We start from the raw sequence: 13,024 nt of genomic DNA, 5'->3' as shown, positions 1-13,024 counted from the left end.
TTAGATAGTTCCGAAGGGATGCTACTTTCCTGATGCTGCTAGAATCTTTCCAGTACTGTTTTGAAGCCCATTCTCACAAACCTATATGCTCATGACTAACTTTACTCAGATGAGTAGTGTCCATTGAAGTCATTGAGACTGCTCACATGAATGAAGTTACTCACATGTGTAAGTAATTGCAGGATGGGAGCCTTGGTGTGTACATCTATTTGGGAAATACTCATTATGGCCCCAATCTGGAGCTGAACAGGCAGACCCCTGTGCCTGTATATAGTGTCCCACTGAAGTCAATGTGGGTCTCCCCAGTCAGTTCTCAGGGCAGGACTGATGGATCAGAATAGGACCACTGCATCATTTCTGAAGTCGAAATACCACATTGTCAGTGTCATAAATTCTGGCACAGGCAGTCAAAGGGGAAAATACCCTAATTACATTTCAATTAAAATAAATCAAAAGCCTGTCTTCTTAAAATAGACAGTTCTGACAATTTAACTGTTTTTACTCAAACAACCTAACTTCCCACTAAGATAAAACCCATTATTCTTCATTTATGCAAGGCCTCATGTTTGAAATGTCATAGCATTAATCATCATTTGGGGGTGCATCAATTGCATTATATACTATTGGTTCACACCGTGGGGGAGGGGTCTTCAGTCATCCAGGATGATGCACATCCTAGTGGTTTCGCATTTCAGTTTTTAAAAAAGGGGACAAAGAACCATTCTTTGGGTCTGGAGTGCAAAGTAATTCCTAGTATAAGAATATGAGAAAATAACAGAGAAAAGGTTATAAACATCTAGAAAATATATTTATAGTTTAGTTAAGTTTCGTCCATGGTTCCCAAGCTTATCTCCCCAGATGCTCAGTTTGTACTTTCAGCATCAGGAAACAGCCACTTTCAACTCCCTTTCTAAAATCCAAACTAAATTTGGAATATTGAACAGTTCCCACTGTGTCTTTAAACTCAAAAGTGGATGAAAAGTGGCTGGAAGGCCACTTGCTGCTGAATGGGAAGCCTGACATTTTTGTGGCGTGAGAACACTTGGATTTGAGTCACATTTTCTTCTCCAGCCTCTCTCTCTCTATATATATATATACTGCTGTAGTAGTAGGATTTTATGTTTGTATTTTATATAATTTAAATTGAAGGATAAAGAATAATAATGTAGCATGTATTAAATGTATTGGTGTATGAATTGACCATATCCTGCCAGCCACCCTTTCTGAAAGCAGAAAGGAATGGCCTAATGGACCACTGGTAAAGAGGCATCAGCCGGAATCTGTGTCTGAGCTGATTTCAAGGCAGTAACAGACCATTTAGGGTCACCATTTTGTTGTAGCTTTAGCATTTTAAAATAAGTAAAAGAATGCAATGATTATTTTTCTCTTGCATTGCAATTTGATGTTCCTGTTCAAATGTTCTGTGTAAATCAGTTCTGTTTTGTGTGTGAATGAGGAATGTGTGTGTTAAAAGATCAGCATGAAGGTCATCACCGAACCAGATGTTCTAGGGAGCAACTGAGGACAGACACAAGGGCGCCAGAAGATTACAACAGGTCCCTACTGAAATGTCAAAAGACAGCAGACTGACAATTCTAAAGATGAGACAGGCACCTATCAATGGGGACAACATAGCCGTGATCAAAACCAGCATGGGGTAACTCCCCGAGAGACTTAATGAAAGAACAAGATAAAGAATGGGAAGGACAATTTAAGAAAACATGCACTCGTCAATCAAACAATAATTGATTACAGCATGATAGGGCAAAACTCATTGGTCCCAATGAAAGAAAATCACTATATAAACAGGGTGCCTTGCCATGAAACTTTGGGTTCGTCCTGCCAAGCATTGTGTCGCGACCACAGAACCCAGCTCCTCTCTACCTGTGATAAACCTAACTGGCCACTAGATTGATCTGGACTTTGGACTGGTAACTATAACATCGACTGGCGGGACAGAGAGTGTGCGTGCGTGTGCGTGTGTGATTGAATGCATATGCTAATTATTGTATCTTCAATAAACACAGCGTATTGCCTTTTCTCCTGAAAAAGATCCGGTGTGCTTCTTATAAGCATAACACTGCCTCTGTTCCTCTTTGTGCTCTCCCACCTCCATTTACTTTTATTTCATTCAACATTAAGGGTGTGGAGGATTTTCACTTATTCCAGTGATGAGGCCCCAGTTGTGCACTGGTGTTGACCATCTTTGAAGGCCCAATTGACCAGTCAGATGACAAATAACGTGGCATGTTTCCCATGCCAAACACTAATAGCATTTGCAGAAGACATATAAAGAAGCTGGTGAAATAGACAGCATCCTAATCAATGCATTGATGTCCTCATCTTTCAGGTGCAAGGTATGCTATTTTGAGCACAACCTCATTTCATTTTTATTTCATTCAGCATAAATCACTTCAGTTCAAATCCTCACTAAGCTTGGATGACCAGGTGGCATCAGTATCTAAAAATGCCTTCTTTCACCTACAACTTGCTAAAAAACTTTGTTCCTTCCTCTCATAAGAGGACCTGGCCACAGTAAACCATACATTTGTCACCTCCAGGCTGGATTATAGTAATTCTCTATTTCTGAAGCTGAATGTGAAGACAATGCACAGGATCCAACTGGTTCAGAATGTGGCTGCCCTCTTCCTCCATGGCTTAGGCTGGCATGAGCCCATCAGATCCACGCTCAAGTCTCTCCATTGACTCCCATACAGCTTCTGATGCCACTTTAAAGTGTTGGACCAAGCCACAGCTATATCAAAGACTGACTTATTTTAAGAGCCACCATTGACAGTGCTGACACTGTTGTCCTCTGGGACAATGCTGATCATAAAGCCCAGAAAGAACTGTGTGAGAACTGGGGACAAAGGATTCTCACCTGAAGGGATTGGTTATGGAAAAATCTTCCTGAAGAGATTAGGAAAACTAGAGTCTGACTATCTTTAGAAAGACTGCAAAACCTTCCACTTTGAAAAGGTCTTTCCTTCATAAGAATGACACTCATACCATTGATACTCCTTCTACCCAATAAACCCCTACCACGCAACAAAATCTAAAAACATCAAAAACTGAAACCCTACCCGACCAGAGATTTGACTCCAAGAAGCGAGAGGTGTCAGACTCCACAACATCCACTAGGGACTTCTCTGTTGCTACTTATTTTATATGGAAGGCACTTAGATATTACAGTGGTATGTGGCAGTATAAAACCCTAAGATAGAACATATATTAAATCAGCTCACTCAAATAACTGGTGAGTCAGGAACCTTCTCTAGCCAAAGCAGAGATCACCTTGTGCCGTGGAAAACCCAAGAACCTATTGCTCCGTTTGGAGGTGAGAAGAGGAATCTTTTAAAAGTTTGAGTGCAAGCCTGATAGCGCTGACACCCTTTGCCCTGCTGCAGCAAAGCTTGGTTTTCTCTTGGTGCCAGTCACAGATACATTGCTTGACTGTGCTTTGGGGTTGGAGGAGCAGTTTTGGAAGGTAAATTATATTATAACAGCCATCTTAAATTCATGATATTTGGTGTCACCAACCAAGGTACAAGCCACTTTATTATACCCAACAGAGCAAGGCAGTCATAAGGATATAATAGATGTAGGATGTTGATGGGATTAGATAATCAAAGGACTAGTCACTTGTGACAAGCAGTCACAACTGGTTTCAGTTACCCAATTAATGCTGGAATATCTCCACTGACATCAGTGGACGTGTTCCTGATTAATACAACTGTAACAGTTTTCATTATTTGAGGTTACCATCAGGAACTACTCAGAAGTTGAACTATTTCTAAAGGTATTTCAGTGGTGTTACTCACCATCATCAGGAGTGACCAGATCCATGCCTATCACATGCGTGGATACAAATGCTATGTAAGTACAGAGTATTATCATTATTGCATTGTTTACATTTAATTTGCGAGTGGCAGTTTCTTTAGTTCTGTGTTTATAGATGACTGCCTTCTACCTCTTATCATTTATACAGGAATCAGGCATGGGCACCATCTCATATTTTTTCTTAATTATTGAAAGAAGTACCAGAGCATTTTAGCCACTGATTTGATATAATGTCAAAACTTGTGTCCTACATACAGACTAACTGTAAGACATGACTCAGCTGAAAAAAATTGCTACATTGGTCCTTATTGCCTAGAAAAGTTCCTTTTGCAGGTACTGCATAAGAGTACAAAAATCGCCCAGCTCTAACAAAATCCATAGCTTAAGATCCACCCACTTATCATTCCCTGAGTTTGGGGAAAAAATGTTAATTGGTTGAAACCATGTTCACTATACAAAGTTTTAGGCCTGCACTAAAATTTGCAATCAAATCACATGCCTCTAAAAATACAAGATGATAGACAATAACAGAACCTGAGCAGTGGAACGGGTTGCAGCTATGAACAAAAGAAAAAATTCTGTGTGTTTGGAATCTGCCCCAGCACTCAGAATTACTAAGATTGGCTGTTTGTTAACAGTCATACAGTGAATTAGAGATGGACAACTATAGTCTGGTTCCTTTAATCTTTGGTCTGTTGTGAGGGTGTTGCTTACCTATCTGCTGTCTGGATGCATCCACCCCTCAATGCCTCAGTTCCCCAAGCTACTCTGCAGTCTCTCTCTGGTGATTAGTTAGATTGGATGAGTTAGTGCATTGGTCTTTGGATCAAGGCAAAAGTCCTTTCCTTCCTGTGGAATCAATAGCTCTAATCTTTTCTCCGCAGTGCAGGGGCTTCACACGGACCTTCACTTTCCCTGGGCAACTCATTAGAGCCACAGCTTTCTGGCTGGGACCTACACCACTTTCCCCCTCATACACAGACGTATCAAGCTTGCCCTCTCCGGGTGGCTCAACTGAAGTATAGGGGAGCACAGGCCCTCCTCTTCTCCAAGCACTGGCCTGGGGGCGCTAAACCAGAGAGACTGTCCCTTTCACTCAAACCCCACCTTGTTTCACTTTTCCTTGGGTCACTTCCTAGGCTTCCCGGCTTTTCCTAGGCCCTCCTTGGGCCTCTTTAGCCAAACCCTTCACAAGCCTCATTCCTGACTCCCTCTCCACATTGAACTACCCTGGCAGGTTTAGGGGCTAGAGAAGCAGACAAGGTGATGGGAGTGAGGAGGAAAGGCTCTGACGATTGAGGAGAGTGTGGAGTTGTAGGTGGACAACATGAAACGGTCAGGATAGGAGAACATCAAGGCAACAGCAAATATCTACCAGTTGATCAATGTAGCAGAGGTCATAAAAAATGTGGCAGGGCCTTACAAAGCAGAGGGGCAACATGGGTGATGTGGAGGAAGATAAAAAACTCAGCGAGAAAGAGAAAAATACTGTTCACGGTGAAGATAAAGTTGAAAGAGTAACCATGTTAGCAAATGGGAGTGTCTGTATGATGGTGGAAGCCAAAAGACAAGGGAAAGTGAGGGGCAAGAGGCACTATGGCAGATGCGTCATCTCATTTAAGGCTGAACAACATAGTATTAATTTGGGAATGGCAGTCTGGGAAATGGCAGCATTCCAAAGTTTACCTTCTAACCACCACAAATGGTTCTCTCTTTGGTAGTCATGTCACTAACAGGCTAACATACAATTTTATTTGAAAACTAACTGCTAATACTGGTTTTCCATTCATGGCTCTTGGCTGGTATTCCTTTACATAGACCAGTATGTTAGTTTTTGGCCAAGTAGCATTTGTAATAAACAGAAATAGAGAGTAAGGGATATCTGACATCACTGGAAGTAAAAATTCTTGGTGTGTGCATAGAAAGCTAATTGCATTCAGGTCAGAAATTACAAAGGGACTTTCTCAGACATAGTTGGAAAATAATGTTTTATACAAGTAGCAGTTTTCTGATACCTATCCACCCTGTTACTGCCAATACATAGACTAGATTCTGATATGAATTAAACAGTCATTTATATCTGTAATAACTCCATTACTTACCCTAGCCTAGCAGAGAATAGCATCTGCCCACATCTGTTTGAATAAGAGCTCCCTCTCCATGCTCCATCAATTAAATCTGCACCTGCTGTTTGTGACATCAGTTTGTTGCCACACATTGTGATGTCACAAATGTAACATTATTGCCTTCACAACAGGATCAAGAAAGTGAAAGAGATGGGTAACCAAGAAAAGAAACTCCTTAAAAAACACAGATTCCTTTTATAATTAGCAAAAAGAACAAAGGTGTTTTTTTTAAATGAAACAAATCCATTTAATAAATAGGATATATTTTAAACTGTTCCCAAGTCTGAAAGTCGCTCTTTGTCCAATAAACAGTTCTCACAGCACAATGCCTGGATTATCTTAATTTTTAAGCTCACTTGCTGAAAACCAAATATAGATACAATTATTATTAGACTTTGGTCTTTGAAGGACATTAATAGTTAAAAGAAAACCAGAACTACATTCAGCCTATAAGGGATTACTCTTTTATTAGTATAGCTCAGGGATTAGTAGAAATGTTTGTCTAATGAATGCAGCTACTATATTTGAGCACATGCCTGAATAAGCTACTTGTCGATTGAAATCTATCTATTTATAAGCACTTCTGAATGTTGCAAAAAACCTGTCTGTATTAGAATGGCTTGGCTTTAGCCACGGTAATCAATGGCTTATTGCCATTTTCATTACAAAATGTTTGTAGGTTGCCTTCATTTCTCAGTTTTCTTTCTGGACCTCAGCATATAAAACACAGAGAATTTGCTTTCTTAGAGTGTCAATTTAGTTAAAACTTTTGAGCTCTAATGAGGAAAGACCCTTTTTAGATGGATGACAGCTCTAACTAAAATACAGGTAAATGTCAATAACAAGCATCTAGCATGATAGAGTCTGATTTGATAGAGGGGATTGTAGGGACTGCAGTAATATAAATACATAAAATAATGTTTACCTGCATTTGCGACAAACAGATAATTTTTGATAATATTAAAAGAAGCACAAACTGAACCACTTATTATCTTATGCAGTAAATAATGCAAAGGTCATAGACATGTTATGATAAAATCATAATGGTTTCTAGATACACAGATTCTGAGGCCAGAAGGGACCATTGTGATCATCTAGTCTGACCTCCTATATAGCACCAGCCAAAGAACTTCCCCAAAATAATTCCTAGAGCAGATCTTTTAGAAAAAATCCAGTCTTGATTTAAAAATTGTCAGTGATGGAGAAGCCACCAGGACACTCGGTAAATTGTTCCAATGGTTAATTACTCTGTTAAAAAATTATACCTCATTTCGTCTGAATTTGTCTAGCTTCACCTTCTAGCCATACCTTTTTCTGCTATACTGAAGAGTCCATTATCAAACATTTGTTCCCATATAGATACTTATAGACTGGAATCAAGTTGCCCCTTAAACTTCTCTTTGCTAAGCTAAATAGATTGAGCTCCTTGGTCTATCACTATAAGGCATATTCTAATCCTTTAATCATTCTTGATGCTCTCCTCCAAACTCTCTCCAATTTATCAACATCCTTCTTGAATTGGGGATACCAGAACTGGACACACAATTCCAGCAGTGGCTGCATCAATACCTCTCTACTCTGCCTCAAGATTCCCTTGTTTATGTACCCAAGGATCACATCCTTTGGACCACAGCATCGCACTGGGAGCTCATGTTCTGCTGAACCCTGACTTCCATTTTTTTCCCTAACTTTACATCCTGTTCAGAGGTCCTTCAGATTGAATATGTCAGCTGCATCAGTGTTTGTATTATAATAGTTGCTACATAGGTGAGGTGAAGCAGCTTTGGACTCAGACCAGTGGAAAATTTAACTTTTAAAAATATAAATTAGAGCAACTGTAATGCTTTAGTATGTTAAAAAAATAAAAAAGAGATAACCAAAAGAAAATCTATGTGAAAACACTGAGCATCTAAACAAAGAAAATAGGAAGGTCAAAATTAAGGCAGTCATACTTTGTGCTTCGGGGACCTTCCAGCTCATGAGGTAAAATTCTTCTTATGGAACTGTAATTAATATTTTCTAATTCTTGATCCACTGCCTTCTACTAACTGATTTAGATGGTCCATTTTGGCCTAAAGTTTCAGATGTAAATAGTGATTTTGGTTGCTCAACTTGAGACATCTTGAAGGGATCTGATGTTTCAGAAGTGCTGAGCACTCTCTCTCTCTGTAAAAACCAGGCTCCTTTAAGCTATTTCTAGTTGGGCACTGAAAATCACTTTTAAACATGTAGGTCATCGATCTGGCGATGAGCACTCTAGAAAAGTCAGGACAGCATGTGTTCCAGCCACTGTGTTGCAATGCTTTTTTTGCTGGATTTACACTCCTTAAGATCAGCTATCCTCACAACTCCAGGACTACCAAGCCTGTCTCTCTCTGACATAAACACAAACATTTTAAAGAAAAAAAGCATTTTCCATCTCCAAATCTATTTTCAAAAATTGCTTTTGGAGCACACAGCAGCCAGTCTGAGTAATCCAACTGACAACAATTCCATTCACATGGTAGTAGTGTTTTCTTGTTTAAAATAAGATTTTCCTACCCATGCTCCAGTTTATTTTTAAGTTCAGAGAACACAAGTTGTATGTCACCAGCTGCTTTTTCTTTCCTGCTCCATTTGCATTTAGCCCTGAAGGGACACAGTTTTATTCACATTTGGATAAACAAACTCAGAAAAATGTAATTTACATGTAAATTAACCTGTAAATGATGTGTGTTTCCTTGGCTTCACTCATCCACCAGTAGGCTCAGTCAATCTCACATTCACCGTGGAGACTGGGACTGAAAAAAATCTGGTTTATATGTTCTCGGGGAAAAAGTAATGCAGAACAAGATAAAATCAATACATTTCATTCTGAAAATAGAGCCCTTGTTATAACCCAAGCACATATATTTTCTTAATTTAATTTTATAAATGTGTCCTAATTATTACCATACAAACCCCACACATTTTAGGTCTTAATTATTCCAGTCCCCTTCTCCCCCGTCAGGCCTCTATGTGGTACTAAGACACCTTGGTGTTATGGGTGGAGGGATAAAAAAAAGTGGGAGAAATAAAATGTAAGATGATGTGATGTGGCATTTGTTTGGGATGACCTGCTTGACTAACTTGTGGCTTCACCATCCTTATAGATTCCTTGCTAGTCATGAGTAATGCATCCATCCCAAAAAAATCTGACTACCACCACACTGTACTGTTTTCTCTATAGACACACAGACACAGGCACAGAGTTGCTCAAATTTATAAAAGTACCTGTTCTAGAATCTAGGTATCATTGATTAAAAATACAGCACACCTTTAATAATGTAGCTTTGAACCTTATTAGGTTAATTACCTGAAAAAAAAAATCTTGATCAATGCAGATAAACTGCCCTCCCTACCACACAGACCCTTCATAACTTTATGCAGGTCATCCCCCCCTTCCAAAAAAAGCCTCAGAAAATAGAGTAGCTGTTCAAGAGCAGACCAAGGTTAGAGGTGAGTTCCAGAGTCAAGGACTCAAGAATGCCCTGCCACTAGTGGCTGTTATCTTGATCACCTACCAGATAATAACTGTGCTGGTATCCTACAAGGATAGAGATGGGGCTCTATCACAACCGGAACCCAAACTGGATCAGAATCAACATATTAAATCTCACTCAGAACCGAATGGCAGCTAGTGCAGATTACAGGCGTAGTGTGCTTTTTGTGTGAAACACTGTGCAACAAGTGAGCCAGTGAATTCTGCACCAGCTGCAATTTCCAAATGGTTTTAATGTGTAGACTCACATAGACATTATCCTTCCTGGAGATGATAAAGGCCTGGTAAGGGTGCCAAGGTCCACATTCAAAAGGAAAGGTCACAACTTTGTGCTGTGTGCAAATGAAAGTAGTAACGATGGCTCCACATTTATCTGGCCATCCAGAAACTCATGTCTTGCTTGTTTTCCCCATCTTATGCACCAATCTTCTATTATATTCTCATAAATTGCTTGACTGAGCTAGCAGCGTGGGATGAGATGGATAGGGAGAAGAGAATTATTTGCATATGGAACATGCTGTAGTCCAAATTCCTCATGAATACTTCTAATAGCCCAATATAACCTTTTGAACAAGAGGGTTAACAGAGTGTAGTTCTGTGGAATCCTGCATGACAGAACCCTCTGCCCAAAACTACCCACTAGGATCTTTTAGAAAGGAGCAACTTCACCTACTGCTGCTAGGGTCTCTAGTCATGTTCCATCACTAGTATTACAGGCAGCCAACAGATTTAAAAGAATCATTTACATTCTGCACCAGGAGATCAACTAATGACAAGTACTAATTGGCAGGCCAGACGAGAGGGGCCTTCACTATCTTTTTACATCAGCAGTGACTGTTTTGGATTCTCATCTCCCTGCACACTGGGGATTTGTGCACAGGTAGTGGGGAAGATTCTTAGGAGGATGCTGTAGAGGACCCTGTCTGACAGGTTGCATTCACAGCCTGGTTGGTGTGGATTGGAGGTCGTGGGCAAGGGTATAGCTGAGCTGGGTTTAAAGAAAGATGTTTAAAATGAAAAGTAATTGAGGTTTGTAATAGGAACTAGTAATAACTACAAAGAAGTTGGTGTTAGTTTATATTTAAAAACAGAAACATTAAACCAATAAGTAGATATCTCACAATTGCCCTGACAACTGTTGCTGGTTCCTTCTCTATCCATTTCCCATTCCCTTTGTGTGTCTCTTTTTACATTTTAACCTCTTCAGCACCGTGAGTGTCATCCCCCTGCTTCGGAAGTGTCCAGCACACTTTGGGAGATAGTACAATTTGTTTACATGGGATTAATTTTCCTGCTCATCAATAATTGAACAAAAGTCTCTTCCAAATTTAGAATACTGAGACAGTCCATGTTAGCTGTCCCAATAAGCTATCTGATCTTTCCCTTATCATGCTCTAACAGAATCAGAGAAAAGGAGAGGCAGGAGTTTAAAAGCAGAGCAGGCTGGTATTCCTTTGTGTTAAAAGTCACCTTCTATCCTGGAAATGGGAGTATACCCAGCCACCTCAGTATCCAGTCAAAGACAGGTTAGCTTTGGTGCCAGGAAGCTTGCCAATTTCCATAATTTACTCATCAGGAGGATTCTGGGGCCACAGAATCACCAATAATCCATGAGGCCGCAGCAGTCTTGGGCTTGTGAGGGGCAGGCTTCAGTAAAAATACCCAAATTTAGGAATTTAGGATTGTTTGGATGGGGGTGGCAGTCCTCATGCTGTGCTAGGAAGTTTTCCATTGTGAAGTGGGGGAAGACCAAAGTTCTTGCAGTGATAGGGTTCCCTCTGCCCTAATTGGCAACTGTCTCCTCTTGAGATTCTGAGTCAAATGTTGCTGGATTGAGGAGTACAGAAGTCAGATATCTCAGAGTGAAGGTAGCTTTAGTTTCCATGACCTCTGTGAAGTCTTCCATGATGTACCTATTATTAGAGAAGTGGCCAAACACAGAATCAGTCAGGGTCAAAGTCAAAGCTGTCTATGTTCTGTGCAGTGGAGGATGTCTGCAAAGTGAGTGGGGTGGGGATGGAACACTACAGGCTGAATTAGAAGAGAGGAGGACCCTTACATGTGGCCACATCAAGTGAAGAAATAGTTATAGTGGGGTAGATAGATGTGTGTAAGTGGAAAATAATGAGGGTTGACTCCCAGATTGCTAAATGAGCTCATGCTGCACATCTTCAACTTTGTTAAAAATGTGTATGAATCAGTGGGCATCATTATTTATTTTGAAAATCAAGACTGCTGAATCTAAGAAACACGTGTCCAAGGTGGTGGTGGGATGGTTCTTGTTTAAAATCTGCCACCATGTAGAAAGGAGAACTTGGGAGGGTCCCCTGCCTCTGATGGATTTCACACCTCCCTTGATAATGCTAAAACTTTCCTTCCAGAGATGATTTAGTGCTAGGGCTCAAAAGTTATTCTAAAAAGCATTTTTTCTTCTTTTGAAATAAACCAGATTGTACTAAAAGGTAGATATTCTTAAAAAAATACAAAAAAACCAAAAAAACAAAAACAACAACTGGTGGCTGAGATTCATAAATCTCCCTACATGTTTCATGGCCTCTACTTTAAATGATGCAAGTTGAATACTGCTATGTCCATCACTATATTTTTCATTTAATAACTTTTCATTAAATATTCACCTTGCAAGTACCCAGCTACTTGGACAACATGACATTTGCTTGAGATAACAGAAAATAAAAAAACGTAACAAACTAGAATTTTTCCTATTTCTCACCTTTCCTCTTTTCCCAATTAAGACAAGATCTAAATCATTTTGCATTTACTCCTATGCTATAACATCACTGGGATCTCTTACTGTCTCCACTCTGCAGCAGTGTACAGCTATATCCTGGAGCCAATTATACAATGCACTCAGGAAGAACTAATCCTAAATAAATGCCTTATAAATACAATTGGTTTTATTCCAGAAAACTCAGGCCCACAGAAGCAGACACACAATTTAAGAGATTTAGTAGACATGACCTTAAAAACAGTTTAGAAGTTTAGGGAATGTGACTGTAAAGACATCAATATTGTACAGGAAAACATTTATTAAAAATTTGTGTTATGTGTTACAGTTGTTGCAATTTCATCAGCAGAAACTGGAGCAAATAAAGCATGTCATCCTTGTCTTCCTTCTAGGAAATCTTATTTTTATCTCAGCACTGATTCCTCAGCTGGTTGCTCATTTCTTGCACTTCAGCAATCATGCTGTCCATAGCTGTTACTTCATCAACTAATTCACTGGAAACCTCACTGCTTGTTGCATCGGCAAAAAGTTGCTGCATAACAAAAACAATATTTAATTATATTTACAGTCATAATCTAAACTAGATGCAGCGAGATCATCCTACAAACAGAATTAAAGTCCCCAATTTGCATATCATGACCTCTGATATCTCTCTCTCTCTTTTTTTTTTTTTTTTTTTGCATCCATGGTTGTCTCTCTCATCTTAACTTGATCCACCAATGCCACTTTGTGGTGAACAAACAGAAGGCACACATAGAAGTGAATGACTATCATTCTCTTCTCAGACTCAGA

At 39.6% G+C, this 13,024-nt stretch overlaps 1 protein-coding gene across 1 annotated transcript in view; it reads right to left on the bottom strand.

Moving 5' to 3' along the window:
* Positions 1-12,200: 12,200 nt before the first annotated feature.
* The window catches only part of TTC27 (tetratricopeptide repeat domain 27), a 202,724-nt gene continuing 201,900 nt past the window's right edge, over positions 12,201-13,024 (bottom strand). Inside the window, exon 20 of the mRNA XM_045011797.1 lies at positions 12,201-12,764. Within this exon, the coding sequence (XP_044867732.1) occupies positions 12,642-12,764 (123 nt within the window). The 3' untranslated portion in view covers positions 12,201-12,641. The remainder of the gene's footprint in view (positions 12,765-13,024) is intronic.

This window comes from Mauremys mutica, chromosome 3, assembly GCF_020497125.1.
Source record: "Mauremys mutica isolate MM-2020 ecotype Southern chromosome 3, ASM2049712v1, whole genome shotgun sequence".
Lineage (NCBI taxonomy): Eukaryota > Metazoa > Chordata > Testudines > Geoemydidae > Mauremys > Mauremys mutica.
The sequence above is the reverse complement of the archived record's forward strand: the minus strand, read 5'-3'. Positions and strand labels throughout refer to the sequence as shown.